The sequence below is a fragment of the Macaca nemestrina genome, chromosome 10 (genome assembly GCF_043159975.1).
Source record: "Macaca nemestrina isolate mMacNem1 chromosome 10, mMacNem.hap1, whole genome shotgun sequence".
NCBI classification, from domain to species: Eukaryota; Metazoa; Chordata; class Mammalia; order Primates; family Cercopithecidae; genus Macaca; species Macaca nemestrina.
The window spans coordinates 13,013,240-13,029,795 of record NC_092134.1 but is presented as its reverse complement, the minus strand read 5'-3'; the positions used below and the strand labels follow the sequence as shown (position 1 = coordinate 13,029,795).

The window sequence follows — 16,556 nt, the reverse complement described above, 5'->3', positions numbered from 1 at the left end:
AGAGGGCACATCACAGTGCTGCTCAAAACAGGGAAAAGTTAGAAACAACCTTAAGATACTCATCAACAGGTAAAGAATTAAGTAAAACATGATACATCCATAGTGCAGAATCTCATGCAGCCAACAAATTCAATCAGGTGGACTGATATGCAATGGGATGGCAGGAGAGCCAGAGTCTACAGTCATGTGAAAGAAGCAGTCTGACCCGTTTTTGCCTTGAAAAACCCACAACACTGTGTGAGGCTGCTGTTGGTATAAACATACACCCTCTATTTCCCCACCAGAACTGTTCATGAGACAGAAAGTATCCACAGGCCCTGCCTCACTGATCTCCTTTAAACCCAGGGGAGAGAAGAGCTTCCTTGCCAACCTCGTCCACTCGCCCGGGTGGGGTGCTAGGGGAGGCCCTCAGTTGGGCGTGGACAGTGAGGATCTGAAGAATCTGGGCCATCCGCTCCTCCTCCTCCTCACTGTGGTGGGACATCTCGGTCAGCACCATCTTCAGAAACGGGAAGACTAAGGAGAAGGCTGGCGCGGACAAGGGCGCAGCACCTGTGAGAGTGAGAAGCAGGTAAGATCCTGCAGGCAGGGCAGGGACCCGGGCCACTGCTGCCTATTTCCATCCTCAGGGAAGGTAGGGAAGGGATGGGCCAGAAGCCCGTTCTGACACCTGGAAGCACAGGGCACGAGGACGGAGACAGCAGCTGGTGGTCCAGTCTAAAACCAGTTCTGCTACTACTGCCAAACACTTCCCAGTTCCAGGATGTGAGCATTAAAACAGAGAAGGGGACGCCAGTGACAAAAAGTAAACACTCAACTGGGCTCACAGCAACTCACAGACTACCAGGGTTCAACTCAGAAATTCTCCATCTGGTCCAACCCCCCCAGGCTCAGGAGGCCCTGGGTGACGCTGTGCCTCGAGCAGCATTCCTGGCACCAGCTCACACCGCCTGGTGCCCCTGATCCCGTCCCAGCCCTTACCTGGCTCCCCCTTGCCCACCCTGCTGGTGATGGTGTGGGTGTGCAGCAGCGTCACTGCCCTCTTCACAGCCACCGACAGCTCTTCCTGGCACCAGGACTTATCCAGGACACACTCTGGCTTCAGCAGGCGCAGGGTTACGTGGCTCACCAAAGTGCCTGTGTTGAAGAGGAGAGACCCGGCAGGGGATGACACACACACAGGTGCAGAATCCAGCCCAGGTTCAAACAGGGGACCCAGTGCCTCACCCTTCTGACTTAAAAAAATCTGCTTCGCCAAAATGTCCCCAACCTAATTTCTTACTTGATCTTTGTGACAACCTCAGAGGGCAGGTAGGAACTCCCTTTGGACATTCAAACAATGACTACGCTGACAGGAGACAAGGGCCACCGGAAGGGTCATCCAGCCAAGAGTACAGCTCTATCTATGCAGCACCTCCACCTCTAAGCAACAAGCCCAGACAGCCAGGTGACACTTCTGGCAGATTCCATATGCACCAGCTGACTTTTCCACTCAGAACAGTTCCCAGATTCTGGCCTCACTCATGGGAACATCCTCGTTAGGTCAGGATAGAAGTCTGCTAAAGGCCATTAACCAACCCACAAAAGCAAGGCCACCAGAACTGCCAGCCACCCTGCCTGGTGTTTGTTTCTCCAGAGCTAACAGGACGCTAAAGGTCACAGGGTCCTCTCTTCACTGCTGTCATGTGGCTGCTCAGGAGACCTGGGCTGGGCTGAGCCACCACACTGCACCAAACCATCCTCGCTGCCACTGAACTTCTGACTTCTTAGTTTTAAAACTGGTACACAAAGATCGAACACTGACTAGCATCTAAAATCTGCTCCTCAGAGGGAAGGCACAGATGTGAAGTGGGAGAGAAGAGGAGGCACCACGTCCCTCCTGAGCACATCCAGCTTGAGCCTCCAAGGCTGCTTCCACAAGAAAACAAAACTCAGCAGCTGAGGCCACCACCCACCTCCCCACAAGCACTCAGGGGCACCCCTGGACCATCCCTGCAGCCAGCAAACAAGGACTAACCCAAAGCCTTGAGCCTAGAGGGCATGACACAGGCAGCCAAGGACAAGAAGGGGTTCTTGATCCTGGGAGCAGCCAAGGGAGACTTCAGCAAGGGCAGGAAAGAGTCGACCAAAACAGGGATGTACTGGGTCAGGCTGGATGGGTTCTTGACCAGGATGATGTCCAGCAGTCCAAGCGCCGCCTCCAGCTCCCCATCCAGCTGCAAGCAGAGTTGCCCAGGAGGCAGGTCAGCAGGGCCCTGCTTGTGACAGCAAGGAGCGGGACCAAGCTACCCAGCACTCTTCCGGCGTGAGTATGTGGCGGGGGTGGCCACTCACCTCCTGCAGCCGCCTCCGGACCTGCGCCTCCCTGTCCAGCTGGGCCTGCAGCATCTCCTTCTGCTTGCTGGTCAGCTGCACCTCCTCTTTGATGCCTTTCTTCTTCTTTATCTCCTAAAGGGGATGGGCAAACCAACCAATCTCATCTCCAAGGAACAGACCTCCCTCCCCCACAGAGGAAGGCGAGCTTGCTTCCACACAAACAGCACTACGCCAGCTCTAAGTCTGTGAGTTGGGCCTCTGAACCCACCATGTGCACCCCCAACCTCCCACAAAGTCCATAGCCACCTCGTTTCTATAGAATGGAGACAGCAATAGAGAAGTAAGCTCTCCCACAGGATAAGCTGAGCCTAGAAAAGGCCTGCTATAGTGGCCTGAAACAACAAGCCACAGAACTCACTCACTCATTCAGCAAACATTTAGTGAGCACCTGCATTGTGCCAGGCACTGTTCCAGACGGCAGGAATACCGGAGGGAACAAGATCAAGTCCCTGCCCTCACGGAGCTCACAATCTAGCCAGCGAAGACAGACAATAAACAAGTAAACCAACACACAAACCAGATGCTTTTGGGTCACGACGACTGTTAGTAAAGAAACAAATATGATGCTTAGTCACAGGGAATAAGAGTGGAGTCTACTTTCGATAGAGTGGACAGGCTGGCCACCTCTCTGAGAAGGGCACATGTGGACTGAGATGTGAAAGACAAGAAGAATCCTGCCTTGTGAAGACACAGAGAAGGGCCAACGCTGAGACAGGAAAGAGTCCTATGTGCTCTGCTCCTGTCAGAACCCGCTCTGCCCAAAGCTGAATTCAGCAATCAAGCCAGGATTCCCCAGAAGTCCCACTGTACCAGGCGCTGTGCCTACTATCAGGAGTCTAGATGGGTCCCAGCCTTTAAGGAAGTTGGGGGACAGACATGGAATTCAGCAACACCACTTAGCAGAGGAGACATGTGCACTGCCGCCAGCACCCAGCAGAGGAAGAAGCTGGATTTGAGTTGTGGGTGGAAGAAGCTATGGAGCAAGGGTGAAGGGAGAGTGTGCTGGTGCACCAGACACTGGTCAGAGACATCAGAGGAGTGTGCCATGGGCCTCAGGATGATCCAAGTGAACAGCATATATGCAGTAGGAAAAGCCACCAGCCTGAGGCCACCAAGCTCAGCAGCCACCTTCTGCGAGTGCCTTCGTGTACTCACCTCCTTCAGCTCCAGCTCGATGATCTGCTCTTTGAAGGAATAAGCTTTGTTCTCTCGCTTCATGTTGGCCTTTTTTATGCTGTCCTGCTGGGCACTGAAACACCAGAGTGGGTCATCAGCCAGCTTGAAAAGAACCGCAAGGCCTGTCAGTCTCCCGCCAGCCATGAAATTCCAACTAGCTGTTAAGCACTGTGCGCCAGCAAAGTGCCGGATACTGGACACACTTTAGTACCCAGGACCTAAGCACCATGCCAGGGACACAGCAGGCCCTTAGCCAATGAATGGATAGGCTGTTGCATTCGACCCACAAGAGGTGCTGGCTCCATCCTACACGCATTCCCTTGGGGAGCAAAGGAAACCGAGCCCACAAGTGAGGTCTCACCTCTGGATGATGGATTTGTCATACAGCTCCCCAGCAGGGGTCTGCATAATGGCAAACTCCTCCCGCGTCACCAGGCGCAGTGCAGGGTTCTGCACGGAGGCGGTGATGGTGCTGATGAGCTGTGGGAGCACCCGGTCCGGTGACAGGATGGAAAGGGAGCCCATGGCGTTCATGGAGGACTGCCAGACAAATGCAGACATGGTCAGTGTGTGCCAAGGCTGGCACTGGCAAAAGGGCCACCACACCTGAATGCCCCTGGCACTGGCTCCCCTTCTTCATGCCACTGCCTTGTTACTCCTGGGCACTGCCCATCACAGCGGTCGGCTGGAGTCTGTGTCTGCTTTCCTCAACGAGCAGTGCCCCTCTGTCTGACACAGCACCTGACGTGAGGCGATACACTCCTTCCCAATTCTCAATCTCCGTGGTTCAGGTGGAGCTGCCCTCACTTTTTTCAGAGGTAGGCATGTGACCCAGAGCAGAAGGAGGGGCGCAGAGATGAGCATGGCTCCCAAGTCAGATCAATCAGGGTCAAAGCGACCCCAAGCCAGTAGACATTATTGAAATATGCAAGCTCTTCCCCCAGGAGCGGATGGGGAGACAAAGCCTGGAACTTTAGCGGCTCTTGTGCTACCAGAAAGGGAAAGCCTGAGAATGGAGCCCACATCGTGGAAAACAGAGCCAAGAGACAAAGATGGATGGGACAGAGTAAGACAGACATCACCTACAATGTCCCAAGGGCAACATCTGAACCCCCATAGTCAGCATTAGCTAAAGCCAGTCATATCCTTGGACTTTGCAGGTAAATGAGGCAGTAAGTTCCCTTTTGTGCTTAAACCAGTTTACATTTCTGTCACGTGCAAGGGTCCAAGCCTACATTTTACCCACCTTCACCTGCTTCTTTGAATCCTCTCTTCCTATACCCTGTGATGAGAGGGCCCCTCCCCGACCTGAGGCCAGACCAGCTCATGTGCCCATCACCTGGTTTAGGGGACTCTGAGTGGTGATCCTGGGAATGATCTGATCCAGGTGCCTGGTGATAAAGGCTTCAGGATCGATCTTCATCCTGGCAAGAAGTGCTGGCCAAAGTCCAGACTGCACAGCCACTGAAGGGGAAGGGAGCTCTTTGAGGCCTTCTGCCTGGCCTGCTCTTACCCCATCCCCTAAAGCCCCAGGCTTTCCCTCACCCACTGCAGCCACAGACCTAAGGATGGGTGGTGGGAGATGATCAGCATCTCCTGGGCCAGTTGTTCGGTGTCAGTGACATCACCCTTGAGCCCTGGCACACCGGAGATGACACAAAGAGCCTCCTGCAGGACCCGTGGAGGCACGTAGGCCTTGCCCGCCTCAGTCACCTCTCCAGCATCAGTCACCAGAGCCTCTAAGGGCAGCACCTGTGTGGAGACACGTGAGATAAAACATAAGAACCCCACTGCTAAGAGCCCTGTGCAGGCTTGGAACACAGGAACCAAACATGCCATGGACACAGCGGCTCCTCACTCAGTTCTTCCCTGGGGTCCTTGCTGGAGTGGAGATGGATACCCAGCTTCCTGCAATGGGACCCACAGGCTGTGAGATGTGCCTGGAAGAAGGAAGCACCTGTGACTTTGCATCTAAAAAGCCTACGGGAGTAAAGAAGGCAACAGGAACTGGTCCAGGAGACCCAGCCTGTGATGGCAAGTCTGTCACTGGCCCACATTCCTCAACAGGCGTAGGGAGGAAGGAAAGCAGGGGAACACAGCACAAAGAGCACAGAAATAAGATCCAAGTCTTTGGAGGTCTCCCTCCATCGGGGGAGACACTGTGCAAGTCATTTGAGCTCCTGGAACCCCGGTCAATTCACATGACACAAGAATACCAAGCTCTATTTGCCTTTGAAAGGCATTGTTTAAAAAAAAAAAAAATCATGGCCGGGCGCGGTGGCTCACGCCTGTAATCCCAGCACTTTGGGAGGCCGAGGCGGGCGGATCACAAGGTCAGGAGATCGAGACCATGGTGAAACCCCGTCTCTACTAAAAATACAAAAAATTAGCCGGGCGCGGTTGTGGGCGCCTGTAGTCCCAGCTACTCGGGAGGCTGAGGCAGGAGAATGGCGGGAACCCGGGAGGCGGAGCTTGCAGTGAGCCGAGATCGCGCCACTGCACTCCAGCCTGGGCGACAGAGCGAGACTCCGTCTCAAAAAAAAAAAAAAAAAATCAAAAGAAAAAATGGGTAGAAAATGCTTCAAAAGTACAAAGTGCTTTAAAAACATAAAGTATTATTCAATTAATCAAGCATAAAGGGGGAGGGCACGGTGGCTTGTGCGTGTAATCCCAACACTTTGGGAAGCCGAGGTAGGAGGATCACTTCAGCCTAGAAGTTCGAGATCAGCCTGGGCAACATGGCAAGACCCCATCTCTACAAAAAATAAAAAATCAAAAAATTAGTGGCCACTATAGGTGGTGTGCACCCATAGTCCCAGCAACTTGGGAGGCTGAGGTGGAAGGATCGTTCGAGCTTGGGAAGTTGAGGTTGCAGTGAGCAAAACAAAACAAAACAAAAACCCAAAAGACCCTGGAAAAAAGGTTAAGAAGCTACATGTGGAAAAAAAGTCTCTGAAAAGGAAAAGGAATCCTATGAAAGATGTTACTGGAGCTCAATGGCAGAGCAGAAGATGCTGGCATCACACAGAGTAAGAAAGAACAGTCAGGGAGTGGCCCAGCCAAAACCCCACAGCATAAGCAGGGGCAGCTAAGGGGATCCAAAAGCCCCAGTTCTAAAGCCCAGATGCCCTCACCTTGTGAGAACTGAGGACAGTCTTCAGCTCCTCCAGGAGTCCGTGCGCCAGCTTAAAGCCCCCAAGAGAGGATAGCAGCTTCCGAACCGTCTGCTGAGCCTGCCTGCGGACGTGCCAGGTGCGGCTCAGGAGCACTGCGACCAGAGCCCGGTGGTACTGCCTACAAGCACAGGGACAGACAGGTCTGGGGGAAGGCCGGGAGCAGGCCTTCCACAGCCAACCCTTCCACCTGCCACACACCCTTTCTCAGGTTCCTGCCAGCCTTCGCCTCATTTGGCCCAAAAGAAAAGGTAAGCCAGCCTCACGTACTGAACTTTGTTGCCAGTGAGTCTATGCGGGTGGTCAAGGAAAAGTCTCTCTGTCAGATGCAACACAGTACACAGAGCTAGGAGGGAAGAAAAGGAGTGGAAGTGTTTTTAAAATAGTTAAGTGTACACACACATATGTATACCCAGAAATAACTGGAATGAACTGAAAATTCACCACAAAATGTAAATGTGATTATCACTTAGAAGTGAAATTAGTTAGGCCGGGCGCGGTGGCTCAAGCCTGTAATCCCAGCACTTTGGGAGGCCGAGACGGGCGGATAACGAGGTCAGGAGATCGAGACCATCCTGGCTAACACGGTGAAACCCCGTCTCTACTAAAAAATACAAAAAACTAGCCGGGCGCAGTGGCGGGCGCCTGTAGTCCCAGGTACTCGGGAGGGTGAGGCAGGAGAATGGCGTGAACCCGGGAGGCGGAGCTTGCAGTGAGCTGAGATCCAGCCACTGCACTCCAGCCTGCGCGGCAGAGCGAGAATCCGTCTCAAAAAAAAAAAAAAAAAAAAAAAGAGGTGAAATTAGTTGGGTTTTTTTTTTCTTTTTTGCTTATTGTACACACATGTATTTTGCAATAAGAAAAGTATATAGGCCGGGCGCGGTGGCTCAAGCCTGTAATCCCAGCACTTTGGGAGGCCGAGACGGGCGGATCACGAGGTCAGGAGATCGAGACCATCCTGGCTAACACAATGAAACCCCGTCTCCACTAAAAATACAAAAAAAATTAGCCGGGCGTGGTGGCGGCGCCCGTAGTCCCAGCTACTCGGGAGGCTGAGGCAGGAGAATGGCGGGAACCCGGGAGGCGGAGCTTGCAGTGAGCCGAGATCGCGCCACTGCACTCCAGCCTGAGCGACAGAGCGAGACTCCGCCTCAAAAAAAAAAAAAAAAAAAAGAAAAGTATATACTATTTTTACTTTAAATATATATATATATTTTTTTCCTTTTTTTTTGAGATGGAGTTTCGCTCTTGTCACCCAGGCTGGAGTGCAGTGGCACGATCTCGGCTCATTGCAACCTCTGCCTCCCAGGTTCAAACGATTCTCCTGCCTCAGCCTCCTGAGTAGCTGGGATTACAGGCATCGGCCACCACGCCCAGCTAAGTTTTATATTTTTAGTAGAGACAAGGTTTCACCAAGTTGGCCAGGTTGGTCTTGAACTCCTGACCTCAGGTGATCCACCTGCCTCAGTCTCCCAAAGTGCTACGATTACAGGCGTGAGCCACTGCACCTAGCCTATTTTTACTTTTTTTGAGACAGAGTTTTGCTCTGTTGTCCAGGCTAGAGTGCAGTGGCACAGTCTTGGCTCATTACACCCTCCACCTCCCAGTTCAAGTGATTCTCCTGTCTCAGCCTCCTGAGTAGCTGGGATTGCAGGGACCTGCCACCCTGCCCAGCTTAATTTTGTATTTTTAGTAGAGACAGGGTTTCAATCTCTTGACCTCATGATCCACCTGCCGTGGCCTCCCAAAGTGCTGGGATTACAGGTGTGAGCCACCGTGCCCAGCCCCAACCTACTTTTTTTTAATAATTAAAAATTACTAGCCAGGCGCAGTGGCTCACACCTGTAATCCCAGCACTCTGGGAGGCCAAAGCAGGCAGGTCACCCGAGGTCAGGAGTTTGAGACCAGCCTGGCCAACATGGTAAAACCCTGTCTCTACTAAAAATACAAAAACTAGCCAGGTGTGGTGGTGCACACCTGTAGTCCCAGCTACTCAGGAGGCTGAGACAGGAGAATTGCTTGAACCCGGGAGGTGGAGGTTGCAATGAGCAGAGATTGTGCCACTGCACTACAGCCTGGGCAACAGAGCGAGACTGTCTAAAAAAAAAAAAAAGACTAAGGCCAGGCACCATGGCCCACGTCTATAATACCAGCACTTTGGGAGGCTGAGGCAGGAGGATTACTTAAGCCCTGGAGTTCAAGATCAGCCTGGGCAACATGGTGAAATCCCCATCTCTTAAAAAAAAAAAAAACAGAAATTAGCTGGATGTGGTGGTGTGCACCTATAGTCCCAGCTACTCAGGAAGCTGAGGTGGGAGGACCACCTGAGACCAGGCTGAGGCTGCAGTGAGCCATGACTGTGCCGCTGCACTCCAGCCTGGGCAACAGAGTGAGATCCTGTCTCAGCAACGATAGGAAATTACTATGAAGTTCTAAAAAGAGGCCAGGCATGGTGGCTCACGCCTGTAATCCCAGCACTTTGGAAGGCCGAGGCAGGCGGATTACCTGAGGTCGGGAGTTCGACACCAGCCTGACCAACATGGAGAAACTCCATCTCTACTTAAAAAAAAAAAAAAAAATACAAAATTAGCCAGGTGGTAGTGGCGTATGCCTGTAATCCTAGCTACTCAGGAGGCTGAGGCAAGAGAATCGCTTGAACCCAGGGGGCAGAGGTTGCAGTGGGCTGAGATCACACCATTGCACTTCAGCCTGAGCAACAAGAGCGAAACTCCATCTCAAAAAAAAAAAAATGATGAAGCTCATTATAGACTGACATGGACTCTTTCCAGGTCTAGAAAGCACAGTACATACGGCAGGCACACTACCATTTGTGTAAAAAAGGTAGAGAACAAACATATACAGGTATTTACTTGCATATATATAAAATATCAAGGCTACAGAAAAGCTAATAAAATTGGTTATCTATAGCCGAGGAACTGGGTAGCCAGAGATCAAAGCAGGGGTATAATTTTCAATGTAGACCCTATTGTATCTATTTCTGAATTACATTAGTCTATTTCCTTTTCAAAATTTAACTAAAAATTTTTCTAAAACCAGGAAATGACTAACAGTTGTAGCTCATTAATGGGATGTTGCGATTTATGAGTCAAAAGACTTTTCAAATCACCAATTAGTGGCAGACACCCCTAAGGCAATGTAGAATTTTAAACACACATTTAAAATTCAACTGTTCCTTTTCTGCCAGGATAGAAACCAGTAGTTTTTGTGTCTCTTGGTGGGGGAGTAGAGCCTGCCAGACTCCACAAGAGCTTCTCAGCTGCCTCAACACAAGAAAACCTCGGAGACAGCACCAATTACCCAATCAGCTATAATTACAGCTCATATCGTAGCTCCACAGCCATTACTGCTCTGTCTCCACGCATCTCCCAAGTCCCACTTCCCTAACCTCACATTCCCTACAGGAATGAAATTATTCCCATAACAGCTAAGCTGCTGGCCAGATCACTCTGGCCCAGGTTTTTGCAGACCTGACTGGCTGGTCAAGAAAGGGTCTTCTCTGAAGATTTTCCAGAGACTTTGCCTCACTCCTGAGTTCAACTAAGCGTGGAGTAACTTACCATCCTCTGAAGCCATAAGCAGGAATTTCTCAGAAGTGAAAACCTGCTTTTTCTCATCCACAATCAGCTGCCAGAAACTGCTCAGTTTGGCCTCTGCAAGAAACAAAAGGTTACCCCACGACGCAGCTCATCACGTCCCCCAGAGCTGATCCACTCCATCCTGAAGCTGCTGGGGTGGGCTTTGTTGGCAAACCCTCCTCTGCAGCAGGAGGCTCAGTTCTCTTCCATTTGGGGAACTGACCTCAGTCCTTCTGGTATCACTTCCTGTATGAAACTCTTTGGTGGTTCTCTGCTGCCTACAGGAGCCTAGGTAAACTGTTTCTCACCCGGAATTCCCATCCACCCCAGGCACCAAGCTGGAATACCTGAGGTTTACAGACTCTGGCTTTCCCTGCCCTTCCCTGACTGGGGCTGTTTGGACTCACGCTGGGTCATTCCCTTCAGGATAATGAAATCCTTCCCAGTCTTCAGGGTACTAGTTCAAATGCTTTCTCCATGAAACCCTTCCCAATACCCATCCCCCCAACTAAAAGCAATCTCTCCTTCAAAACTGCTCTAATGCCACATTTTGTCTTAAGCTATGGATATATTTTTGTATTTCCTCGCTCCTACTATGAAGTAAGCACCCTGAAATTTGCTGTAGAAGGTCATGTTTATCTTAGCATTCCCCCAGGTAGCCCAGTGCCTTGCATGGCCACAGTGGGCACACCATACTACATGAGGAGAGCTGAGCTCCATTCCTAACCAAAGAAGTAAGTTCAGGTGTGGCCCAGTGCAGAGACTGGGAGATGAAATAAAGAAAGCCTGAAATACGATGTAGCCACAAAAAAATGAGAAAGCTCTTTTTGATGTACTGATTTGGAATCATTTCGAAGATATATAGTATATATATAGTATCTAATATGATATATAGAGTATGTTACCCAATATGTTCAATTACATGAACACACTATCTCTGGACATAAAATTGGTAACACCGTTTTTTTTTTCGTCTTTTTTTTTTTTTTTTAAAGACAAAGTCTTGCTCTGTCACCCAGGTTGGAGTGCGGTGGCATGATCTAGCTCACTACAACCTACACCTCCCGGATTCAAGTGATTCTCCTGCCTCAGCCTCCCAAGAAGCTGAGATTACAGGCAAGTGCCACCACACCCAGCTGATTTTTGTATTTTTAGTAAAGATGGGGTTTCACCATGTTGGCCAGGATGGTCTCGAAATCCTGACTTCATGACCCACCCACCTCGGCCTCCCGAAGTGCAAAACTGGTAACACTGTTTATGGAGGGAAACTTAACGGCTAAGGGAAAAGACAGGGCTAAGGGGTAGCTTCTCATGTTATATCCTTTTGAATTTTGTACTGTATGAATGTATAACCAACTGAAACAAACAGTCCCAATACTAAACCCTGGTCCATCTGGGTATCATCTACAAGCCCATGTAGCACTGGAGCAACAGAACGAAGAAGGACAGTGGGACGATGACAGTCCCCTGACTGCATTCCCACTGCCCATGCAACCCTAAGATTCATCCAGCAGATGCCAAGCAAACCTGTAGCTGATCCAGTGTGGTCAGAACCAAGCTAACCCTGAACATCAAGACACTCCTCCCAAGGACTCTTGTCAGAGGCCTCTATCTCTACCATCCTGGACATCTCTGGACTCATACCAGCCTGTGAGTCAGCCACTGACAGCTTCAAGAGCAACAAGGCTGCGGCAACCCCTTCAGTGACTGTGGGAACCTGAGTGCTTTGGGAGGCTGCCTTCTCCACTGTCTGGATGAGCAAGGGCAGTAAGTCCAGGGCCTGCAACAGTGTGTCACCTGTGGAGAGAGGACAAGCACCTTAAAGGACATCCTGATTCTTGGAAATGACAGGACTGAGAAAGGATTTATCTAACTAGCTGTGAACCAGATGACTAAAACCCTTCAGTTAATTTTTCAAATATCTCAAAAAGAAGTAAAGTTAAATCAAAACTTAAAGTCTACAGCCACAAAATTAGAGGCAGAAAGATAATCCTTATGGCTGGGTGCAGTAGCTCACACCTGTAATCCCAGCAGTTTGGGAGGCCAAGGCGGGTGGATCACCTGAGGTTGGGAGTTCGAGACCAGCCTGACCAACATGGAGAAACCCCGTCTCTACTAAAAATATAAAATTAGCCGGGTGTGGTCCAGTTATTCAACTGATGGATAAGCAGAGACATTAAGTGAGTTGCTCAAGGTCACACAGCTAGCTGAGGCAAGTCAGTGCCACCCTCAATCCTATCAATTCCCACCTGGTACTCTTCCCCCATACCAGATGACCTTCGGACCCAAATTCTAAAACCACAACCAATCCACTGACCTCTGAACTAAACTCGTTTTAAAAAAAAAAAAAAAAGGAAGCCAAGCACGGTGCCTCACACCTGTAATCCCAGCACTTTGGGAGGCTGAGGCGGGGGCATCACGAGGCCAGGAATTCCAGAGCAGCCTGACCAACATGGTGAAACCCCGTCTCTATTAAAAATACAAAGATTAGCCGGGTGTGGTGGCGCACACCTGTAATCCCAGCTACTCAGGAGGCTGAAGCAGGAGAATCACTTGAACCCAGGAGGCGGAGGTTGCAGTGAGCTGAGACGCGCCATTGCACTCCAGCCTGGGCGACAGAGCGAGACGCCGTCTCCCAAAAAAAAGAGAAAAAAAAAGGCCGGGCGCAGTGGCTCAAGCCTGTAATCCCAGCACTTTGGGAGGCCGAGGCGGGCAGATCACAAGGTCAGGAGATGGAGACCATCCTGGCAAACACAGTGAAACCCCGTCTCTACTAAAAAATACAAAAAAATTAGCCAGGCGTGGTGGCGGGCGCTTGTAGTCCCAGCTGCTTGCGAGGCTGAGGCAGGAGAATAGCGTGAGCTCGGGAGGCGGAGATTGCAGTGAGCCGAGATCACACCACTGCACTCCAGCCTGGGCGACAGAGTGAGATTCTGTCTCAAAAAAAAAAGAAAAAAAAAAGGAGAAACCAGTTAAAACTATAGTTCAGCTAGGCGCAGTGGCTCATGCCTATAATCCCAGCACTTTGGCAGGCCGAGGTGGGCAGATCACCCAAGGTCAGGAGTTCAAGACCAGCCTGGCCAACATGGCGAAACCCTGCCTCTATTAAAAGGTACAAAAATTAGCCAGGCATGGTGGTGGGCATCTGTAATCCCAGCTACTCAGGAAGCTGAGGTTGGAGAATCGCTTAAACCCGGGAGGCGAAGGTTGCAGTGAGCCAAGATCACGCCACTACACTCCAGCCTGGGTGACAGAGAGAAACTCCATCTCAAAAAAAACTATAGCTCAAGCCCATGTTTTCTTCCCCGGCACCTCCATACCTGGGTTTGTTGTTCCATGTTTTCATAGCTACTAAATGGGCACATCAGAACATTTTATAATGAAAGCAGTTTTCCAGACAATGTTATGGATTCGAATCCAAGAAATTTTTATTATAAAGGTTTTGTTTGGTTTTTAAAAGGTTTACGTTTATTTTAAAAGCAATGAGCATTGAGTTCTGGCACTCTGCATTCCTTTTTTAAAAAATAAATTAAAAATAAATGCAATGGCCGGGCGCGGTGGCTCAAGCCTGTAATCCCAGCACTTTGGGAGGCCGAGACGGGCGGATCACGAGGTCAGGAGATCGAGACCATCCTGGCTAACACAATGAAACCCCGTCTCTACTAAAAATACAAAAAAATTAGCCGGGCGAGGTGGCGGGCGCCTGTAGTCCCAGCTACTCGGGAGGCTGAGGCAGGAGAATGGCGTAAACCCAGGAGGCGGAGCTTGCAGTGAGCCGAGATAGCGCCACTGCACTCCAGCCTGGGCGACAGAGCAAGACTCCGTCTCAAAAAAAAAAAATAAAATAAATAAATAAATAAATAAATGCAATGAGCAGAACTAGCTCAAGCTGAAGACACTAGGTAAAACCAAGTTTTTGCCATCTACAATTCAAGGTCCCACCTACAACTGACGGTCATTCAATGCAGCAATAATGCAAACTGATATAGTACCTAGACTTTTTGTATAACTTTTGGTAGAGACAGAGTCTTGCTATTTTCCCTGGCTGACCTTGAACTCCTGGGCTCAAGCAATCCCACTGCCTCAGCCTCCTGTGTAGCTGGGACCACAGGCATGTACTACCATGCCCAGCTATTTTTTTAATTTTTTGTAGAGATGGGGGTCTCACTTTGTTGCCCAGGCTGGTCTCAAACTCCTGGGTTCAAGCAATCCTCCCACCTCAGCCTCCCAAAGTGCTGGGATTACAAGCGCGAGCCACCTTGCCTGGCCTCATAGACTGTTTTTAAGTCATGGATGTGAGTTCACTATATCCTAAGGCAGCTGACAATGTATTGCCTGTACATTTCTACCATGGAAAATCTACAACTTCAGTCAGCACATAGTCAGCACTACGGTTTGAATAAACCTCACAAACCACTGTACAAAGATGATCTATGATTCTGAGCTGGGAGACGTATTTCAGAAAAAGATTAATTGCTTTCAACTCAGTGCAAAAACCTCTTGTGGTCACATTTTTCTTCCCTTATCATTAAAAGAAATAAGTGAGTACAAAGTTCATCAGACAAGGCATTTCACACAGAAGGGTGTCCCCTCTCAAGAGGAGGCCCTGGAATCTCCTAGATGTTTCTTTTTCTTTTTTGAGACAGAGTATCACTCTGTTGCCCAGGTAGGAGTGCAATGGCTTGATCTCGGCTCACTGCAACCTATGCCTCCCAGGCTCAAGCGATTCTGTCTCAGCCTTCCAAGTAGCTGGGATTACAAGCACCTATCATCATGCTTGGCTAATTTTTGTATTTTTGTAGAGACAAGGTTACACGATGTTGGCCAGGCTGGTCTCGAACTCCTGACCTCAGGTGATCCACCCGCCTCGGCCTCCCAAAGTGCTGGGGCTATAGGTGTGAGCCACCGCGCCCGGCCCTTAAACCAGTCTTATCTGAGTCATTTCTCCATGATTTCAGATACTGTAGTGACAAGTTCTGGTTCTTGTCCTCTCTGAATAAAACTTTGTAATTTGAAAGTCTGACGAGGGGGAGAAGTCAGAATTTGTTGTGAAGACTGAATTCTGATTTTGAGCTAAGCCGAATGCCTCATTTATTTCCGGAAGAAATAAATGGTGCAAAATAAGCTGAACTAACAGGGAAAGCAGGAACGCTAATAATACCCTAAAGACTCGGTCACCTCTGCACGGAGACCTGGACACTAGCCCTGGGAGGTGTCTTACCCCGATAAGAGGCCAACATGCACTGCAGGTAGGCGTGCCTCACCGCAGATGTGGAGGTTTTAAGGCTGAAAGCTTTTTTGAACCATTCAGTGAGCTTCTTGGGCACTTCTGTAGTGAATCGGTTACACCAGAGAGCCAGGACTGAGACAGCGTGTACTAAGGTCCCTTCGTGAACTAGGACAAAAAGCGGAAGTTCAGTCAGTCCAATGTCTTATAACCATGTCAAATCATTGCAAGCAGCACAAAAAACAAGCCAGAGTACATGGGGGAGGAAGCAGTGATATTTCAGACAGCTCCAAGCCTTGCTCTCTGAGGGAGGAGTATCTTCAGGAGAGGTTTATGGAAGCGAAGCTCTAATTGTGAAAAACCACGGTCAAGGATGAGTACAAAACGCATGCTCACCATGATGAATGGAATTACCTTCCTGCTGAAGGAATGGGATGAACAGCTCAGCCACGATCCCGTTCAGGACCTGACTGGAAGGTCCAGACACCACGTGATGACTGACGCTCCCAATCCCTAAAAGGCAGATTCTCTATTCAGTCCCTTATCAGCACAAAACCACAAAGAGGGAAGTCTTCCTACTTCTGCCACCTCCGCACTCTGGGTCACAGGCCTCTTCGGTGTCTCCAGCAGGCATACCTCTCCTTTGGCCATTACTGATCTTCCCTCAATGCCTCCTCTACACCTCCTGCCTTCTATAGAAGCCAAGCCTCCTGCTAGACCTGAACAAGTCCCTCTTGCCAAGCACGCAAGCAGCAGGATCCTACGAGGCAGGCTGGACCCAAGATGGTCACAGGAGTCAAGATCCAAAGAAGGATTCGCCTCACCTAAGAATTATGTTAAAGCTTATCTACTACTAGGCCAGGCGTGGTGGCTCACGCCTGTAATCCCAGCACTTTGGGAGGCCGAGGCAGGTGGATCATGAGGTTAAGAGATGGAGACCATCCTGGCCAACATGGTGAAACCCCGTCTCTACTAAAAATACAAAAAAATTAGCTGGGTGTGGTGGTG

General features: G+C 50.0%; 1 protein-coding gene across 2 annotated transcripts in view; it reads right to left on the bottom strand.

The window, feature by feature from the left end:
- Window positions 1–16,556, bottom strand: part of LOC105494816 (GCN1 activator of EIF2AK4) — a 68,648-nt gene that overhangs the window by 30,737 nt on the left and 21,355 nt on the right. Inside the window, exons 13-27 of one of the 2 annotated variants that reach the window (XM_011763680.2) lie at window positions 15,945–16,061; window positions 15,543–15,716; window positions 11,966–12,118; window positions 10,304–10,396; window positions 6,996–7,071; window positions 6,687–6,846; window positions 5,115–5,304; window positions 4,892–5,034; window positions 3,914–4,092; window positions 3,532–3,625; window positions 2,335–2,448; window positions 2,018–2,216; window positions 982–1,137; window positions 671–748; window positions 371–552 (exon numbers count right to left, since the gene is read on the bottom strand). In XM_011763680.2, the coding sequence (XP_011761982.1) occupies window positions 371–552; window positions 671–748; window positions 982–1,137; window positions 2,018–2,216; window positions 2,335–2,448; window positions 3,532–3,625; window positions 3,914–4,092; window positions 4,892–5,034; window positions 5,115–5,304; window positions 6,687–6,846; window positions 6,996–7,071; window positions 10,304–10,396; window positions 11,966–12,118; window positions 15,543–15,716; window positions 15,945–16,061 (2,108 nt within the window). The remainder of the gene's footprint in view (window positions 1–370; window positions 553–670; window positions 749–981; window positions 1,138–2,017; window positions 2,217–2,334; window positions 2,449–3,531; window positions 3,626–3,913; window positions 4,093–4,891; window positions 5,035–5,114; window positions 5,305–6,686; window positions 6,847–6,995; window positions 7,072–10,303; window positions 10,397–11,965; window positions 12,119–15,542; window positions 15,717–15,944; window positions 16,062–16,556) is intronic. The other variant, XM_011763716.2, reaches the window with a different exon arrangement.